Here is an 18,762-nt window from a genome sequence, read left to right as displayed (position 1 = left end):
GAGATCCAATCGGATCAGAACTATAGTTTATATTATGGAATTAGATTCATATCTACTCTAATTCAAATATGGTCTGATCTATTTGCATCCCTACATCTAACATAGGTCCATTCAAATTTTAACAAAATGCCAACCTGAGCCCGTTTAAATTGCACACCTATAAAACAAAACCATTCACATTTGCAAGAAAACTCCAAATATGCAATTCTTGTGTGAAGGTGTAAATCATGTCATGTTGCCAGCGCATGGCATGGACCGACACAATGAACTACGGTCATGTCGGGCATGGCACAATCGTATGGGCCATGTCAGGCCTAGGGTTTCAGGTCCATGGGTTGGCACAACATGACACAACCAAACAGGCCATGCCTCCCGTGGCCTGTGTGCCGACACGGCCCATATACATATATGCATATATATAATATAATATAACATATATACATATGTTATATTATATTTATATATAATTGTATTTTCTATTTTATTATATTGTTTCATTTTAACAATTGTATACATCAAAATGCATATAAAATAAAATTTTAAGATATTTTTTAACTTTTGATCTATTTTTAAATTTATGTTAAATTTTTTATTTTTTTCAAAATTTTTAAAAAACATGGCTTGGCTTGGTCTATGGCCTGTTCTGGCCCACATGGGCTCAAGCCGTGGGCCATGCTAGGCTGACTCTAAAGCATCCCAAGAGAGGGAAGCATGGCCCACACTTTGCACGGGTCACATGTAGATCATGCCATGCCGGTCCAACACGGCCCAATTTACACGTGTATCAAAAGTATGGATACCTTGAACCTTAATTGAAGTTGATGTAGATGATTCAAGCCTTTTGTATGACAAATAAACCTACTAGGGGAAAAACTAGGGGGACCTAGGGAAATTCATGTATGCTCCCCATACCAACCCATACTTGTATGTTGTCATTGAGAACATATCCTATTGTCATTCATGGAGGGATGCTCTCAACGCATGGCTACAGTGTGGTGTGGGGTTAGTGTGAAGAGTGTTCACGGGGAACAAATCTAGATTCCCATGAAAGGTCTATTTGTCGTATGAAAGGTTTGAATCTTCTACATCAACTTCAACCAAGGTTCAAAGTATGCATACTCTATACACAAGAATTGCATATCGAGAATTTTCGTCCATCTATACTCTTTGGAGGTGTTTGTCAATGTGAACGGTTTTGTTTTATAGAGGTGCAATTTGGACAGCTCAAGTCGACAAAATTTTGAATGTGCACCAGTCATGAAGCATAGGGCTGGATACATTGTAAATTCTTCAAATTAGATACCCGATTTGCAGCACCTCTATTGTTTTTTTTTAAAAAAAAAACAAACAAAAAAGAAAACTGTCATGTTAACGAAAACAACACGTTTTTGTCAATTAGTTGTTTTTGTTTTAGAAAACAAAACCATTCATATTAACAAATACCTCGTACTTTTGGGAAAAATCCCGTTTAGTATCTTGTACTTTAGGTTTAGTACCATTTTAGTCCTTGAACTTTAACACGTGAAAATTAAATACCCAAACGTTCAAAATGTGCCAATCTAGTACCTTTCATTAACAAGCCGTTAAATGGCATTTGAAAATACACAAATGTCCTTCGAGTGTCATCTAGTTCTCTTTATTAATCATCCAATTGTTGACAAAAAATGAATAGTGTCAAACCCTTACCTCTTCTAATCAATAAAGGTGGGGTCATGTCTCATTGGGCATTCTAGTGACCCCAACATTCCTAAATAGAGAGGCAAGGATTTGGGACTGTCCATTTTTTATCAATGTTTAAATGGTTGATAAAGAAAATTAGATTACACTCGAAGGGCATTTGTGTCTTTTCAAATGTCATTAAACGACTGGTTAACGAATTGGTTAACGATAGGTATTGGATGACACATTTTGAAGGTATAGGTACTGAATTGTCACATTTTAAAGTTTGGGGACCAAGGCGTGGAAATTTGACATATTTTAAATTCTTCACCTTAATAGTTTAAATGTAGATGTATTAAAATAAATAGGATAAATTACAAAGACCCACTTGATCTTTCACTACATGACAAACACCCCCTCCCTTAGAGTTGAAAAAGATTCTCATTCAGCTGTTTAAAATTTTTTAAGTCCATAAACTTCCAGTTTTCTTATTTATATAAACAAATTATCATTCAATTAGTTTTTTAAATATAACATTGAAGTTTTCTTGATTGTTCCAATGGAATCATTGAAAATTTCTGGCTGGATTAAATATTCAATTGAAATGGTAGAGCTTTATTTCTAATAGATATAAATTTATGGAAAAGTATATTGCACCCCACTGCAGAATTCTAAATTCTACTACAAACCTATAATAATTTAAAATGTCAAACACCCCCACCCTAAACACCAATACTCCCCTTTGTATTGGCATCAATTTCGAGCTAGCACCTACCCCAACTATATGATGGGGCTAAGAATTCTGATGGATTGACCAGTCATTCTCCCTTAAATGGTTTTGTTTTGGCTTTTCTTGATTTATTGGAGAGACATTCATGTCATTAAAATAAATCTATAATTAAAATAAAAACCTTTTCTATACAAATGAAATGTTCTTGTTATTTTAGCGAGTTTAGAGGCATTTTTGGTTAATTAGGGATGAAGAGAAAAGTGCAAAGAAAAAATAAAGAAAGTTTAGGTGGACATTTTGGTGATTTAATGCATTTTGTCATTTGACTTAATGGTCATGGGTATTTATTGCAAAGTAAAAGTTTAAAGGGTCTTTATTGCAAATAAAAACTCAGGGGTATTTATCATTGGTCCCATAGTATTTATAATTTACCTAAATAAACACTACTCTTTAACATCAAATCATGATTATTTTTCTTATGAAATTAATAGTTAAACGATTCTATGATTAGGTGAGTAAGGGGAGAAGGAAAGGATAAAAGAGTCATTCAAACCTTCAAAACAAAAAAGAAAAAAAAAACCCTTCATCACGCTCCACGAACATGCGCTCAACAATAGTCAATAAACAATTCAGGCTCTTTCTCAACACTCCCCTTCAGATAGGCATCAAATGAACGCTCAAAAGTTTTGGAGCGTAAAAAAGTGAACACTTGAAACCTGAAAGTTGATACTCTCTTCTCATCATCTAGGGTAAGCGTCTTTCCACGCACCTATTGATGCAAGAATTAAAAATTGTCCTTTCAGTTTGTAAACGTCTTTCTTCTCAAATTGCAATATGCCAAAAAGACGATTTGCAACTAGAAGTGTATAGATACACAAAATATACAATTCTAATTCATTATTTGCATCGACATAAATTTGCTTTTGGCTGGGTTTCAAAATAAACGTTACTTTTAGAACCATAGATTGGGTTTGTGAAATTGAATTTGATCTTCACAAAATTTTGCACACCGTTCTCACATCCTTTTTCAGCCATGTATTGGGAATTCATATAAGAATGGTTTTTAAAACCGGACCAGATCGGACGGTCGGACCAGAAAATTTGGGAACCGGTCACCTGATTGTTCTGTTTTTCCCCAAAACTATTGATTTTGGTCAGCAAATCGCTGAACCGGCTGGTTAACCGTTTGAACGGTTTTAACCATTTTTCAAACTTTTTAATTTTTTGTCAGAATGGGCCGACCGTTCAACCCGATAACCGAACCCCTAACCGGTTCGGTTTTAAAAACCATGCATATAAGGGTGGAGTCAAGAATTTTTTATAAGCCAACAATTGTGCTCACACCATTCTCACATCCCAATACAGAGCTGAAAAAAGCCTTGAGAACAATTTTGAAGACTGAACCCGCTCTGGTGTTTCTCCAAAAAAAAATAATAAAAGAAAGAAGAATAAAAGCTGCACTTTGGCCTTACAAGGTTGTGAGCCTATGGACCCAATTGATGCTTTTGTTTAATTAAGAACCCATTTGTCCTTAAACCACATAGTTGAATAGGAAAAATCTATGATGTCAATGATCAAATTGTGTAAACCCCAGATATCTCTTAATATCCCTAAAAAAAAGTGAGAGCCTTCAAGGGGTGGGTCCTTTCTCTTAAGTTCCATACCATTTTCTAGATCATTGGGATCTGCTCCTCACACAGGGCACCTCACATGCACATCTCACCATTAGAGGTGTAAAGTGGGTCGTGCTGGGTCAGCACAACATGGTTTGTAGGCAGCCCGCGCAAAGTGCGGGCTGTGCCGCCCTCCCCGGTGAAAATTTTGGGGATCGGCCTAGCATGGCCCACGGCCCAAGCCTGTGTGGGCCTGTGCCATGCCGCAAGCCGGGCTAGCCCGTGGGCCAAGCCTTGGCCCAAGTCAAGCTATGGACTAGGCAAAAGCTATTTTTTCCAATTTATTTAAAAAATGAGAAAAAACATAAAATTTTAATTTTATATGAATTTTGATATATACAATTGCTTATATATACGATAATTAAATAAATTAGTATAATAAAATTGAAAAAGATTTTATTTTATTAATATATTATATACGATATATTATTATATAATTATAATTTATATAATATATTATAAATATATAAAATATATAAATATTATGAATATATATATATAAATAGTATATATGGGCTGTGTCGACACACGGGCCGTGGCCGGCATGGCCCGCTTGATTGTGTCGTACCGTGTCAGCCCGTGGACTTCAAACCCTAGGCCCAGCACAGCACGGACTATCGTGCCGGGCTTGGCACGGCTTGTGGGCTATCATGCCATGTCGGGCCGGGCCGCGATTTACACCTCTACTCACCATGCATTAGGACCATCTCCCATGAATAATAATGAAGCGGGATCTGCTCCTCACAAATGGGCACCTCACAGGTACATCCACTATAGATTGGGAACATCTCCCGTAAATAATAACTAATAAGTATGGGAGATGTTCCCAATGCATGGTAGGATGTGTGTGTGAGGCACCAGGTGTGAGGAGCAGATCCGGTCTCAATAATAATGTATAAGTACAGGATGTTCCTGATGCATGGTGGGATGTGCCTGTGAAGTAGGTGTAAAACATCCAGTGTGAGGAGCAGATCCAGTCTCCATTTTCCAAGCAAACTTCTCCCTCAAATCTTACCTTCCCAAAATTTTAGTAGGTTGCAAAACTTGCTCTGAATAGACTGTGATTTGATTTCCACTCATGAGATTTACAGCCTCCACTCCGGGTCATGCTCTGAAACAATTGCCTGCTCTAACCTTGCCATGTCAATTAAATCCCGTCGGTGATCAAAGCTTAGGGTTGTTGCAAAAGCAAATGAATAAGCTTTCTGAGGGATATCTTTAACAATGTCAACATTGATTGATGCCTCATCAAATGATACTTTATTCACTAGATGCATTGGTTTCAAGCCTATGCTATGGGTGGGATGAAATTGCATATCATTAGAATACTTAGTTGAGAGGAGTAATCACATATCATTAGAGTACCAATTTTTCCTTCAGTTAAGATTAACTTTGATGGGGCTTTGAATAGTAGTGCGGGAGGAGTTAGAATTTTAATTTGTGATCACAATGGTGACTTCTGTTTTGGTAGAGCAATACAAATCCCAGTAGCATCTCCCATTGAAGTGGAAGCAAAAGTGGCTCTATCTAGCCTTCAATTTGCACTAGAGGTTGGGATTACTTCCGTCATTCTTGAGGGAGACTCTCAAGTTAAGACCCTATTCTCTTTTCAGATAGTTACTTACCCAGGTAAATGTTGTTACCTGGGTAAGTTTTTCTTGGGAAACACTTACCTGGATAAGTGCATTTACCCATGTTCTTTAATTTCTCATGTAAATAAGGTAATGATCATTTTAGCCATAAAAATCCATTATTAAAAGAGACATTTTTGTCCCATTCAAGTGTTGGCAATTTCCCCCTAGGTGGGAAAGTTATTTACCCACTTAGGAGATGGATAGTAAGTGATACCAAGGAAAATAAACTTTCCCTAATCCCCACATAAATCTGAAAAAAAAGAACATAGGATTCTTGGTCAATGAGAACCAAAATCCCATTGACCAATTTTCTCCCATTCTCAAAATCCAAAAAAAGAACACCCCCTAAGAATTTATTAGAGGAAAACTTTGCTCATCCGTGGCGCATTAGATCTCTAATAATAGATTGCAAGCTCCTTTTAAATCATCTCCCTCGCTAATCAGCTCATGGGATTCCCAGAGAGTGCAACAAAGCAGCTCACATTCTTGCCAAAGAAGCTCTTCATGTTCCTAAAATCTACACTTGGGGACTTTCTCCACATTTCTTGTTAGACACTTTGTATTTTGATTGTGAGAAGGGTAAGATCTAGGGAATGATTTAGAGGCTTCATGACATTAACCCAAACTCGAATGTGAGCATATTTGTATAAGAGTTTTGCTTCATCAACCTTGGGAATAATAGGGATTCCAATTCTATAAGCTAAATGAACCACCGTCAAGATAATGGGGTAACCCAAAGGCAACCCATAGAACTACAATGTTTTAGTGATTTGGTTCAAAGCATAAGCCTCTAGTAGAATATTCAAATCACATCCTTTAATAATTACAAAATCATTATTAAAATTCCAAGGTTCATTGTATACAAAAGATTTTATCCAAAATAGAGTGGCATACTTGACCAGAAAAGAGTCATTTGTGAAGTCAATACTCCAAAGAAGATGAAGTCAAAGAAGTTTAGCACTCACCCTACACATCCCAATGAGAATATATACTCTATTGGAATCATCAAAGAGTGGACAAGCCCCCTAGCAGTTTGGCATCTTCAAGTTCTGTTCATCTTGTGTCTATCCAAACTGGAAGGGAGATAGAAGATGGAGTCACCACCTAAATTATTGGGAAATGAGAATTTAGGAAAATTCAGGATTTTTCAAGAAAACATTTTTTTTCTTGGTGACTCATTGCTCAATGAGATAGAGATTCTTTAGGTTTGGGGTATGGTGTGGGAAGTTGTTAGGTACCCCACACATGCCCGGTTAAACCAACCTTTACTTCACCAATATCCAAGGAAAATTTTTATGATTTTTGGGCTTAAAATAAAATGATAAATGTCACACTAAATTAATTTGGAAAAAACTAACTACATGACTCTAAATTAACCAAGAGAGGAAAACTAACTATAATCTAACAATTAATAGGAGAATAAGAGGGTGGAGAGTGTAAACACAAAAGCTAAGGACTCCTAAAGACAAATTAGGTGTGCAAGTTCTAAGGTATAAAGCCACAAATAATAATTTAAAACTAAACCAATAAAAATGGATAATGTACACAGAATTCTAATTTAACCTAATACTAATGCATGGGTTGAAAATAAATTGGCTATTGAATTGGACGATGCAACCTAAGGCCTAACAAATGCCTGATAAGGAAATTGATTGAGAGAGAGAGAGAGATAGTAAAAAGGTATTTTATCTTAAAAAGGACACTTGTAAAAGGAAGAAGGATAATTGCTTAATAGAATGACTGAATTCAAAAAAAAAAGAAAAGAAAAATTAAATGTCCGGTCTATGTAAAAGAACGCGTCAAATTCCTAATGCCGAAAATACTAGCTAAGGGAATGCAATGGTCCTAAAATCTAAATGAAAAGGAAAGAATAATGATAGTTGTTAAATTGTAATATTGAAGTGGGTCATGATGAGGGGTAATTTGGTTTAATTTGTCAATACCCGGACACGTGGATCGACCTGATGACATGCATGACAATTCACATTCCTTGCGACCTTTAGTGAGCTAGGTCGGCTTAGGTGCTTCAGGCACCTTGGACAAGACTGAGATCCAAGCAGTTCATGATGGCCCGACCTACTGAGGTGACACATAACCAACTTCTAGAAGCTAGCCATCTGTCTCCAACCTCTCCAAGATCGCGTCGCACGTCCGCAAGCCTTATCTTTATCCCGCCCAGATCAGACAGATTCAATAAGCCTCATCAGCTCACACGAACACCACCTTCGAGTGCAGAATAGAATCCTAGTAGCGCGGGTCGGGAATCCCGAAGGTGTTTCGTAAGACCTACGGCAACTCGCCTATATAAGGGCATCAACCCCAATGCTACAAGGTACGTGCGATTATTTGCTCACTAGTGTCCTAGCTTAGAAGTCTTCAGCTTACATACAATTACTAACTTAAGCATCGGAGCACCCATACCGGGTAAGACACCCTAGGTCCTCTGAGCATTATTTTCTTGCAGTTTGACCAGCCAACTAAGTGGGCCGATGTCCAAACTACCCACCAGCTAGGAGCATTTAGATCGTTCACCATTAGGTCCTACTCGGATACTTAACTACATGATGTAAGATTATTACAAATTCTTTAACGATGTGAAAACTTTCCTATAGGACTTGTTAGGGGACTATGATTCTAATGTATGGAATGAGAATTAAGGGGATAAGAAAGAAATGATGAAAAGAAAAATAAAGAGAAAAACTTGGTTACAAAGATAAAAAAAGAGATGATATGTAACTACTAAACTAATGGAGTAAAATAAACTTCAAATGCATGATCATGCACATACAACGAGAAACTTAGAGGTCTTAAAAACAAAATTAGTCTTGGCTTGCTTGCCTATCCTACTCAACTACTTAAAAAACAAGAAATGAAAAAAATGAGAAAATAATTAAATATCAAACATGTTGTTTGGGCAAGTCGTTAAATATATATCATGCCTCGTGATTAGTTTTTTGACGATGATTTCTTCATCTATATATTTAACCACCTTTGAATTTTGAACTAGAGAATGCACAACCCTTGAACACCTATTGCATTTTAGGGGATTAACTGACTTCAAGATAAGATCCTCATCATTTTAAGAGGCCAAAGAAAAAAAAACTACATAGTCAAAATGATTTAAGAACGTTGTTGAATATTATGATGCTTTCGACTACATCTTTTAGCTTCAAGCATACTTTGAACTCTTCTTTATGTATTCACGACCTTATGGAATTATGGACTTCAAAATGACATGGAGGGACGCTAAGGATGTGTGAGGATTATTCTTAGTGTATGAAAGCATCGGGAGGTAATGGGAGTCTTATAAAGGTAGGGTACTCTACTATGTGTGTTTTAGTAGCAACATGGTTGGCTTGGGGAAGTCTTAAGGCTTGAAACATGTATGGAAAGAATGAAGGGGCTTTATCTAAGGCTTTGGGCATGAGTGGATAAATGATGGAGCTACTTGGGACATGAAAGGGGATTGTTTAGGCTAACTGGGGTAAAGTTTTCTCCCTAGGTTAAAGTATGTATCTTTCTCTATGATATGAAAAGAGTGAGGGGGCTTTATCTAAGACTTTGGGCTTGAGTGGATAAACGATGGAGTGCTTGGGACATGAAAGGGGATTGTTTAGGCTAACTGGGGTAGAGTTTTATCCCTAGGTTAAAGTATGTGTCTTTCTCTATGAGGAGGGGTGGGTATTTATAGATTTTGGAGAGGATTTTAGAAAGATATGGAGGGATAAAATTTGAGATTGGGGAGATCAATGGATGAGATTTAGGCCTTGTTTGTTTACCAAGAAGCTATTTACTCGGTTAAGTGCACTTACCTAGGTAAGTGTTTCCTACTCGAGTAAGTGCACTTACCCATGTTCTTTTTTTTTTTTAATTTATTCAAGTAAATGTGGTCTCTCAACTTTCCCATGTTCTTTTGCCTCACTCACTTTCTTGAGTAAATGGTTCATTTTTCAATCTTTTTTCATTTTTACCCTTAGGCCCAAGTTCATGTTTTTGGACTATATTATTTTATAAAAGAATGTTTAATGGACTATATGGGCCCATTTGAAATAAAACTTGATAAATGGCTTATTTAGGGTTCATTTGGAAAGTCTTTTTGAGAAGATCTTCTTGTAGCTCTGATAGTAAAAAAACGCATTGAGCTTTTTACATAAGATCTAGGCAGCCCGAAGACTGTTTGGCAGACGTGTGTCTTTCCACGTGAGATTAAAACACGAAAGATGCGAGAAGCTTCATTTGGAGCTTCTCGAAATTAGCCTAAAAGGGGCTTCTCGCATCTTTTCGGCATTCCATCTTTTGGCAGTTAGATCCTCTGCACGCCAAACGAAAATAGACTAAAAATTGGTCTTCCCAACTTGTAAACAGTTGAAAGACCGCATGGAAAGATGTGCCAAACGGGCCCTTAATCCTTCGTATTCTTTTATCTCTACAAAAAGTTCTAGAGCTTCACGCATTCTCTCTTTAATGTAATTATATGCTTCACAAATTATTGTTTTTGCAATTGTCACCCCAGTTTTAATCAATTGGTAGTACCCAAATACAACCTTAAGTATCTCGTATCATGTTTCTATGAGATGATTCCGAAGCTCGGGGAGGATCCAAGGTTGGTTTCAGCTGAGACAATTCAGATTAGGTAGGTACAACATTGCAAGCACATTCAATAAGCACTTTGAAAATTTTTTTACACTTCTCTTAAAAAATTTTCAACCCGGACCCTTTGGCTTTGGGTCTTAAGATGAAGGGGTAAATGGTGTTGGATTTAGGTAATCTTAGTGTCGTTAGATTTGGAATTTTGGGTTATATATACCTATGGTGTTCAATTTTTTACTTGATGTGAGATTATGTTTAAAATCAAAATGATCCTGATAAGATATTTGCAATTGGTTCTAACTTCAGGTCTTAAGATGAATAGGTAAATGGTGTCAGATTAGGGTGATCTTAATGTCGTCGAATTTGGAATTTTGGGCTCTATATACCTATGGTGTTCTATTTTTTACTTGATGTAAGACGAGTTTTAGGATCAAAATGACCCCAACCAAATGATCAGAATTGGTTTCGGATTCGGGTCTTAAGATGAATTGGTAAACGGTGTTGGATTTGAGTGATTTGGTGTCATCGAATTTGGATTTTTGGGTTTTACATGCTTATGGTATCGGATCCTAGAGGTCCAAACTTTTGTATAAATTTAAGAATGCCCCCAGGTTGGTTTAGAGGCTAGTTAAAGCACGATTGAATCTCAAAGTGCTGCAAAAAGATTGAATAGCGCAAAAATTGGGGTGTCTATACATCTCTTCACACAATTCAAATTTCTTACATTTGTTCTTGATTTATTTATGAGTATGTGTGGCTTTGAGTTCAATTATCATTTATATGATTTTGTTAGGGTGATTTAATGTTGGTGTTGTGTTAAATAAAAAGGATGATTAAATAAATATAATTATCAATGTAATAAAAAATAATCACAAAATTGTCAATCTCTTACTCTCACTAATAAACCATTTGAATATATGAAAATGTTTATAAATTAATTTATATTAAAAGTATAAACTACAATATATAATAACCAGATTATTTCATTTGACAATCTTATAAATGTAAAATATGTGTTTTTTATAGATATAGAAAGGGGCTACACAAAATGGGGGGTAGCATGTCCTCAAAAATCAAAATAGCTAATAACACTTAATGGCCTAGGAATGGAACTACTAGAAACTTCATTAGAGTGAACAAAATTAGCTAACTAGTCTATAGCAATATTAAAGTTGACAACTCTCTTCAAATAATCTATAACTAGCTTGGAGTCTTCCTCAATGATGATGAACCTGTTAGGAAAATTAAGAGCAACATTGTGGGCCTCCCAAATAGCCCGGACTTTCGTGACATTGGTGGTAATATTTGCCTAACCTGTAAGCCTTAAGGTCCAAAATATGACCCATATGATCGCTGGAAACACATGCAATTGTACAGATTTCATTGATATAGGAGGCATAAAAATTGATTTTAATTACATCATACTCAAAACAAGACCATCTAATAGGGATAATTTCCCTCTTTTTCTGCTCACTCTAACCATTATCCATAATACATTGAAGTTCGAAAAAAATGCACTATGAGCTCTTTTAATGGTAATGGAGAGGGGCATTTTCATGTTATTAAAAACACTGTCATTAAGGTTCTTCCAAAGTTGCTAAAGTAGAAATGTGAATTTTTTCTTTCTATAAGTTCTCCATTCCATGAAGAAAAATAAAGGTAGTTCTAGAGTGATGGCCTGCAAGATTGATATGGAAAATGCATATGATACACTAGATTGGAATTTTATTGAGAGTGTTCTTAAGAGATATGGTTTCCATCCCAAATGGATTGGATGGGTGATGGAATGTACCAAGTTAATATCTTACTAAATTCTAATAAATGGTGTTCCATCTAGGTAAACCACTCCTCAAGGTAGCTAACAAGGGGACCCTCTCTCTCCATACTTATTTGTCCTTTGTGTTGAAGCTTTAGCAAAAAAAATTGAAGAGAGGTTGAGTTTTAGTCATGACAATCCTATTGGATGTAGAGCCTCAAGACAATGTCCTAACATCCCAATCCTCCAATTTGTTGATGACTATTGGATTTTTGCCAAGGCTAACATCTAAATCTACTTGATAGTAAAAGAAATTATGGAGAAATTTGCTAAAGCCTTTAGTCAGGTTCTTAATTTTTCTAAATTAACCATTATTTTGTTTAAAAATATTCACCCGAAATTACAAAAAACATTATCAAGAATTTTAAAAATTCCTCTAGGTATTAGAAGTGATTTGTACTTAGGGGCCATTGTCTTCTCTAATAGGTATTGTAAGAAGACTTCCAATTTTTTAAATGACAATGTCAAGAGGAGACTTGTGGGTTGGAAGAAAAACACTCTATCTCTTGTAGGAAAAGTCACCCTCCTTAAATCCTTAACTAATATGATACCTCAATACATAATGATGGCCTTTAAAATCACAAAAATGCTATAGAGGAAATGGATAGGAAACAAAGAGAATTTTTGTGGACAAATCACAAAGATAAAAAACCTTTGCACCTAGTTAATTGGAGCAAAGTTTGTACCTCCAAGCATTGGGGAGGATTGGGTTTAAGAAATATCTGGTGGGCCAATGAAGTAAACTTGGCTAAGTTCAACTAGAGAATTTTGAATGAAAAGGATAATATATGGGTCCAAGTAGCGTGTTAGAAGTATTTAAGAAATACAAAATTTTAGGAGTTGGTCAGTAGGAAAGGGTATAGCTAAACAAGTTTGGCTAATGATTAGACTTGGTGCATATTCTTAATAACCCCAGTGGCACAATAAGTGATTGGTGGCATCTCATATCTAGTAAATATGTATGTAATAAATAAAAAAATACATAAATTTGATATAAGTTATTAAATAGATAAATCATACTCTAGGCATTTACCTAGCCTTATTGGAAGGGGGACCTTTTAATCGATCCACAAACAGTTCTAGTCAAAGCATTTAATTGGGGAGGGATCTAGTGGTTCATTATTTTACAATGGATTTGGCATTGTATAGAGCAAAATATTTGAACATGATTCATGTAGTTGACCTATACAGTTTTGGGATAAGGCTCAGATGACAATGATTGTCAACACTCGATTTTTGCTTGGTCCCTTTTGTAACCTATTTTCCGCATCCCGAATGCCCAATCAAAACACACCAATCTCTTTAGAAAGTGCTAAAACCCCAAGAAGCTGAATTTTAGCTTAAAAACCCTCAAATCCACCGTTATCTATACATGATTCCCTTTTGAAGCTCTTGATTAAACCACATCACCATACTTGATCCCCAACTAAACTCCATCACATGAGACAAGATCCTTAAACAACTAGTTACACCAAAATTCAACGCTAAATTCCTTGATCTAGCCAATCATCCATCAGAGATTCCATTTCGATGCGTCTGACATTATGATGCTTCTCAAGCCTAAAACATGTGATCTACACATACCTGGCACAATCAAATCCTCCCAGCAGCCTCAAAATTCCAATCCATGCCTACCCACCAAATTTCACTCCAAAATTCCCTTGTTTGGCCCATCATTAAGCCTTGATTCCGTTTTGACAAATCTTATTAATCAAGAGCTTAGTTGTAATTGATCTTTGTCATCCAAGCCTTATTTGGCTAATTAGACCCCACCATCATGTTTGGAGACCCAAAAAACTCCAGCACGTCAAATTTCACATCCTAATTGACCTATTTGACCATTACACCAGGAAGATCTCATTTATAAATAGAGGTCTAGCTTGAGCTTGAGGAGGAGAGGAGAAAGGAGAATTTCCCCAACCTTTATAATGCCTCCAATTTACCTAAAATCCTAAAGTCCTTGAAGATCAAGCCTCAAATCTGCTTCCCCTATTTTTCAGACTGAAGATTTAAAACCTAAAACACTCACCCCAACTCAATAACTTGTCCAATCTTCATTTGAACTTTTTCTAGCTACTGAAAACTCTTCTCAAGGTTGCACACGAGAGGTAAGCTATCATTTCATTGCTCTTCTAAGTTTGATTTTGTAATCTCTGTTTTTAATTTAGTTCTAGGTTGTTTGAAATCTTAAAACCATGGGAAACTTGCATTCTTAGTTTCTTCCAAATTGATAAAAAGAGGTAGAGAGGCAAGGGTCTTAGGTAAATTAGTACCTAAGACCCAATAACATTCTTCAAATCAATTCTAGGTGAAGTTGGGAGCTTTTTGCTTGATTTCAGGAGCTCTAAGCAATCATTTTCATTGGTGTTAAGTTAGAATTTGAGCCTGAACTATTCCCGCATGGGGCTGTTACAATAGCTTGGAGAGAGGGGTGCCTAACATCTTCCCTCTCCTAATCATTGTGATCCAAAGTCTTTCGGTTCAATGCCTTCCTTGGTGGAGGATGGGGTCGCTATCGAAGTAATAAAGTCAACTTTCCTATGTTGAAAATGATGGCCCATTTCCTTTGAAAAATGGGAGGCGACTCCATTTCTTTGAGTTGGCCATGAGCTTCCCAGAGCTCACAATGATAAATTAGAGATGATCTTAAGTCAAGCTTATTGGCTTAGCATCTATGAATGTGTTAGGCCCTAAATCTGAATTGTATATCACCATATTGACATACTACAAATAGATCTATCTGTTCATGGGTCAGGCTTGGGTTTGACTTTTGCCAAAATATGAATGGGCCTGACCCAACATAATGAAAGTAAGGTCTGAAACCTGGCTTGTGAACATGTCTGCTACAAACATACCTTTAATGTAATACTTATTTATTTTTCTTATGATATATTTGTAATGTTATTGCCATATCAAATGTCCCAGTTAATAACTAACCAAATAGGCCTGCTATCAATTACATGTTAAGAGTATAGCTATCAACTATGATATGGTCTTATTGGTTCAGGCAAGATTGGCTTGAAAACCCAACAAGGGATGGTTTGAAAGTTCTGCACATTTACTTGTTGGTTCAGGCAAGATTGCAACTGAATCAAGCTCTAATTAAATAGTTTGGGCACAAGTTCGATTAGGCTCGATTCTAATCGAGCTTGATTAGTTATTTAAGCTCGAGCTTGACTAATAAAAAGTTTGGCTTGAAAACTCATGAGCTTAACTTGATTAACACACACATTATAAAATATGTTTTCTAATATATATTATAAAAATATTTTTATATTATATAGAATATAAAAATATACTATATATTGTAAAAATATTACATATATAAAATAAATATATAAATATATTTATTTTTGAGTTTTTGAGCCAAATTCAAGCTCATTGAATGTTTAATCAAACCAAGCTCGAACTAGAAAATATTATTCGAGTTAAATTTAAACTCTAACTCGAACCTAGTAATATTTCAGTCAAGTCTAACCAAAACTTAACAAAATTCAACTCGACTTGGCTCCATTGCATCCTAGGAAACTACTTGGCTTGAGCCTGAACGAAACTCGACCCATTGACAGCACTATTATTGATATAGGACGGATAAATGGTGAACTGATAATTCAATTCATTCATATTCATTTGATGTGGAATGTCAAACCATGGTAAGACAACCCCATGATCCTCGCTTTAGTACAGGACATTTTTGCCACGTGGTCAGATGGTATTGGGCAAACATGCTATGTAGTTTCCACCACTCCGCCAGGCTGATCTAGCCATGCAAATTATTCATTTGGTAAACAAGAGTAGCCACGAATCAATGACTAGTTGGAACGCCCATTGACTGCGTAGAACAACTTCCAGGTTCCAGCCAATCACCAAGTGGCCTATATAGTGACACGTGTCAGAGCACAAATGGCTGATTGCAAATCCAACTTATCCAACGAGAACGGGCAGATAAGGCACCTGACTGGTTGCCCGAAATCGTTCCACATCACAGAAACCTCAGACTCACTTCGGGAACGACTCACCCAACATATCCAAAATAAATTCCTGATCTCAATCTCCTTCTCTCGCTTACTCGAAACCGTTTCTGAACAGCCGGAGACAGATAGCGAGATAGAGGTCGAGAAATGGCGCAAGCTATGGCTTCGATGGCTGGCTTATGCGGTTCCTCTCAGGCCGTTTTGGAAGGCAGCCTCCAGCTCAACAGCTCCACCCGCTTGAGCCTACCGGGCAACAACCGTGTATCCGTGAGCCGATCTGGTTTCACCGTTAGAGCTCAGCAAGTATCATCGGAAGGTGAGTCCGTCTCCCAGAGCAGCCGACGTGCTGTCCTTGGGCTCGTTGCCGCCGGCCTGGCCACTGGGTCTTTCGTTCAAGCTGTGCTTGCCGATGCTAAGTCTATCAAGGTGGGCCCTCCTCCACCGCCGTCCGGTGGACTGCGTAAGTTTCTGATCCTTTCTGCTGTCAGGATTTCTTTTTTCTGCAATTTGAGAATTAGTCGGACTGGCTCTGCCGACAGGTTCGGTTAACGAGCCGTGCAGAAGAAAGCATTAAGCGATCCAAGGTTGGCAGGCTTGGCAGCCCAACCAAAGCTTTCTACACATTAGCCACATTACCCTATCCTAGGTGGCAGGTCCCAGCTCAGTGGGCTCCTTTCCACGTGGCAAAGAAAAAAAATAGTTCTTAACCAAGAGCCACAAGTAAATGACAGAGCCGTATAGGAATTGAAGAAAAGATCCATTTTGCCGTTTGGTCGGTTTCTGATTTCTGACATTCCCGGCAAATGATGCCGGCGAAATTTAATGTTTTGGCAGCGGGAACTCTAAACTCGGATGAGGCAAGGGACCTCAAGCTACCACTGAAGAATCGATTCTACCTTCAGCCACTGACACCATCAGAAGCAGCACAGAGAGCAAAAGAATCGGCCAAGGACATTGTTAGTGTGAAGGAATTGATAGACAAGAAGGCATGGCCTTACGTCCAGAACGACCTCCGTCTCAAGGCTGAGTATCTCCGCTTCGATCTTAACATCGTCATTTCTTCTAAGCCCAAAGACCAGAAGAAACCCCTTAAAGAGCTGACTTCCAAGCTCTTCCAGACCATCGACAATGTACGTATATATATAGATTCTCAAATTTATTGTTGTCTTCTCATTTAATTAACGGGTTTTCCAGATTAAAAGAAATGGTGTCTGATTTGGTGGTTAATGTCTAATCAGCTGGACCATGCTGCCAAGATCAAGAGCACTCCAGAAGCAGAGAAGTACTATGCCGAGACTGTGTCAACCCTAAACGACGTTCTTGCCAAGATTGGTTAATCAATGTGAGAAGGAATTTCTGTTTGTGTTGCTGTAATATCCTATATTAATTGTTTCTTTTAGAAGACACTTCCTGATTCGATGTAATTCAAAGAGAATTTGCTTTTTGGAAGTCTGCTTCTCAAAATTATATATGTATTAACTTTATGGACAATAGTCGTAGTAGTTGACTAGTAGTAACTACAACACTATTAAGGAGACAAATGGGACAAATATCTACATAGAATGAACCCATAAATGGAGGTAATATTCGAAGATCATATTCAGGTTGAAGCTTTTTTTTTTTGGCTCCCCAATAAATGCAATTTTTGGGGTTACTTCTGACTTCTGAGCAGTGAGAGATATCGGGCTTCAATTGGTTGTTCACTCACGGATCTTGAAATTCTATCATTTGTAATCACTACTGTTTGGTTTCATGTGTGGAAACATTTCCACCCATTAAAATCAATGAAAATTGTTCAAATAGAATTACCAGAAATTATCCTGATTGTTTTAATAGCTGCTAATTATATCTACATTAAATCAATCCGCGCAAGGATGATTACCTAAAGAAAGGTGAAAACTAAAGTCCCTTCAAATTTTATACTATATACTACAAATTAAAATCCAGGAAAAACTGTAGAAAGAAGAAATGTAAACATATATAGTAATTTCATAGTTGATTGCTTACAAGTTTTTTCGGTATCATAGTCGAACCCAACTGAGTTTTATAGTTGAATGGAATTGTTTTTTGGGCTCCCAAGAAAAGGGTTCTGTGTTTCCTAAGAAAACTTGGATTGGTAACACCTGCACTGGTCCAAGTCCAAGGTTTTGGACTTCAGCACACCCTAGTACTTCATATAATGAGATCAAGTTCAATTAGCTTACACTGTACTAGTAACTAGTTCTTAAGGGGTTATTACTTGAAGGGGAGAGTTTTGTATTCAAAGTTGTTTATGCTTCCTCTCATAAACCACCCTGATTGATTGGTTATTGATAAAAAAATGGGAAAGAAAAGGACAATGGAAAGGTTTAGACAATATAATATTGAGGGGTCCTCTCATTTGTCGATAGGTCAGATAGGACTTGGGAGTAGGACCACTAAAGGACCTTTCACTAAACATTTGATAGGCTGCAAGGATGGGAGGCAGCCGTGCTATCCAAAACCAGAAAAACCATTATACATTGGTTTTGAGTTCTATCATCAATCATGTTACAAGTTGTTTGCCCTTGCCTACCTTGCTAATAACACACTCAAAAGAAAAGTGCTGAATGTGGAGAGAATGGTCGTCTTAAGCTATGTTGGGTTTGATAAAAAATACGAAAAACAGAAATTTCAGATAGTTCTTATGGAGTTTCACATGTTATGA

General features: G+C 36.9%; 1 protein-coding gene across 1 annotated transcript; it reads left to right on the top strand.

Moving 5' to 3' along the window:
• The first annotated feature begins 16,084 nt into the window (after nt 1-16,084).
• On the top strand, nt 16,085-17,525 carry LOC104590162 (oxygen-evolving enhancer protein 3-2, chloroplastic-like). The gene is made up of 3 exons (XM_010248708.3): nt 16,085-16,536; nt 16,911-17,206; nt 17,315-17,525. The coding sequence occupies exons 1-3, from the start codon at nt 16,224-16,226 to the stop codon at nt 17,411-17,413; spliced, it is 708 nt and encodes a 235-aa protein (XP_010247010.1). The 5' UTR covers nt 16,085-16,223; the 3' UTR covers nt 17,414-17,525.
• Nucleotides 17,526-18,762: the final 1,237 nt, after the last annotated feature.

The sequence above is a fragment of the Nelumbo nucifera genome, chromosome 1, assembly GCF_055504915.1.
Source record: "Nelumbo nucifera cultivar China Antique chromosome 1, China Antique-T2T, whole genome shotgun sequence".
Classification (NCBI taxonomy): domain Eukaryota; kingdom Viridiplantae; phylum Streptophyta; class Magnoliopsida; order Proteales; family Nelumbonaceae; genus Nelumbo; species Nelumbo nucifera.
Note: the sequence above shows the minus strand (reverse complement) of the source record. Positions and strands in the feature narration are given on the sequence as shown.

What these genes read in the sequence shown, in the direction of transcription:
- LOC104590162 (XM_010248708.3), top strand. Translation starts at nt 16,224, where the DNA reads ATGGCGCAAGCTATGGCTTCGATGGCTGGCTTATGCGGTTCCTCTCAG. An exon ending in ACCGCCGTCCGGTGGACTGC is followed by an intron (nt 16,537 to 16,910) that starts GTAAGTTTCTGA and finishes ATGTTTTGGCAG; the next exon opens with CGGGAACTCTAAACTCGGAT. An exon ending in TCTTCCAGACCATCGACAAT is followed by an intron (nt 17,207 to 17,314) that starts GTACGTATATAT and finishes ATGTCTAATCAG; the next exon opens with CTGGACCATGCTGCCAAGAT.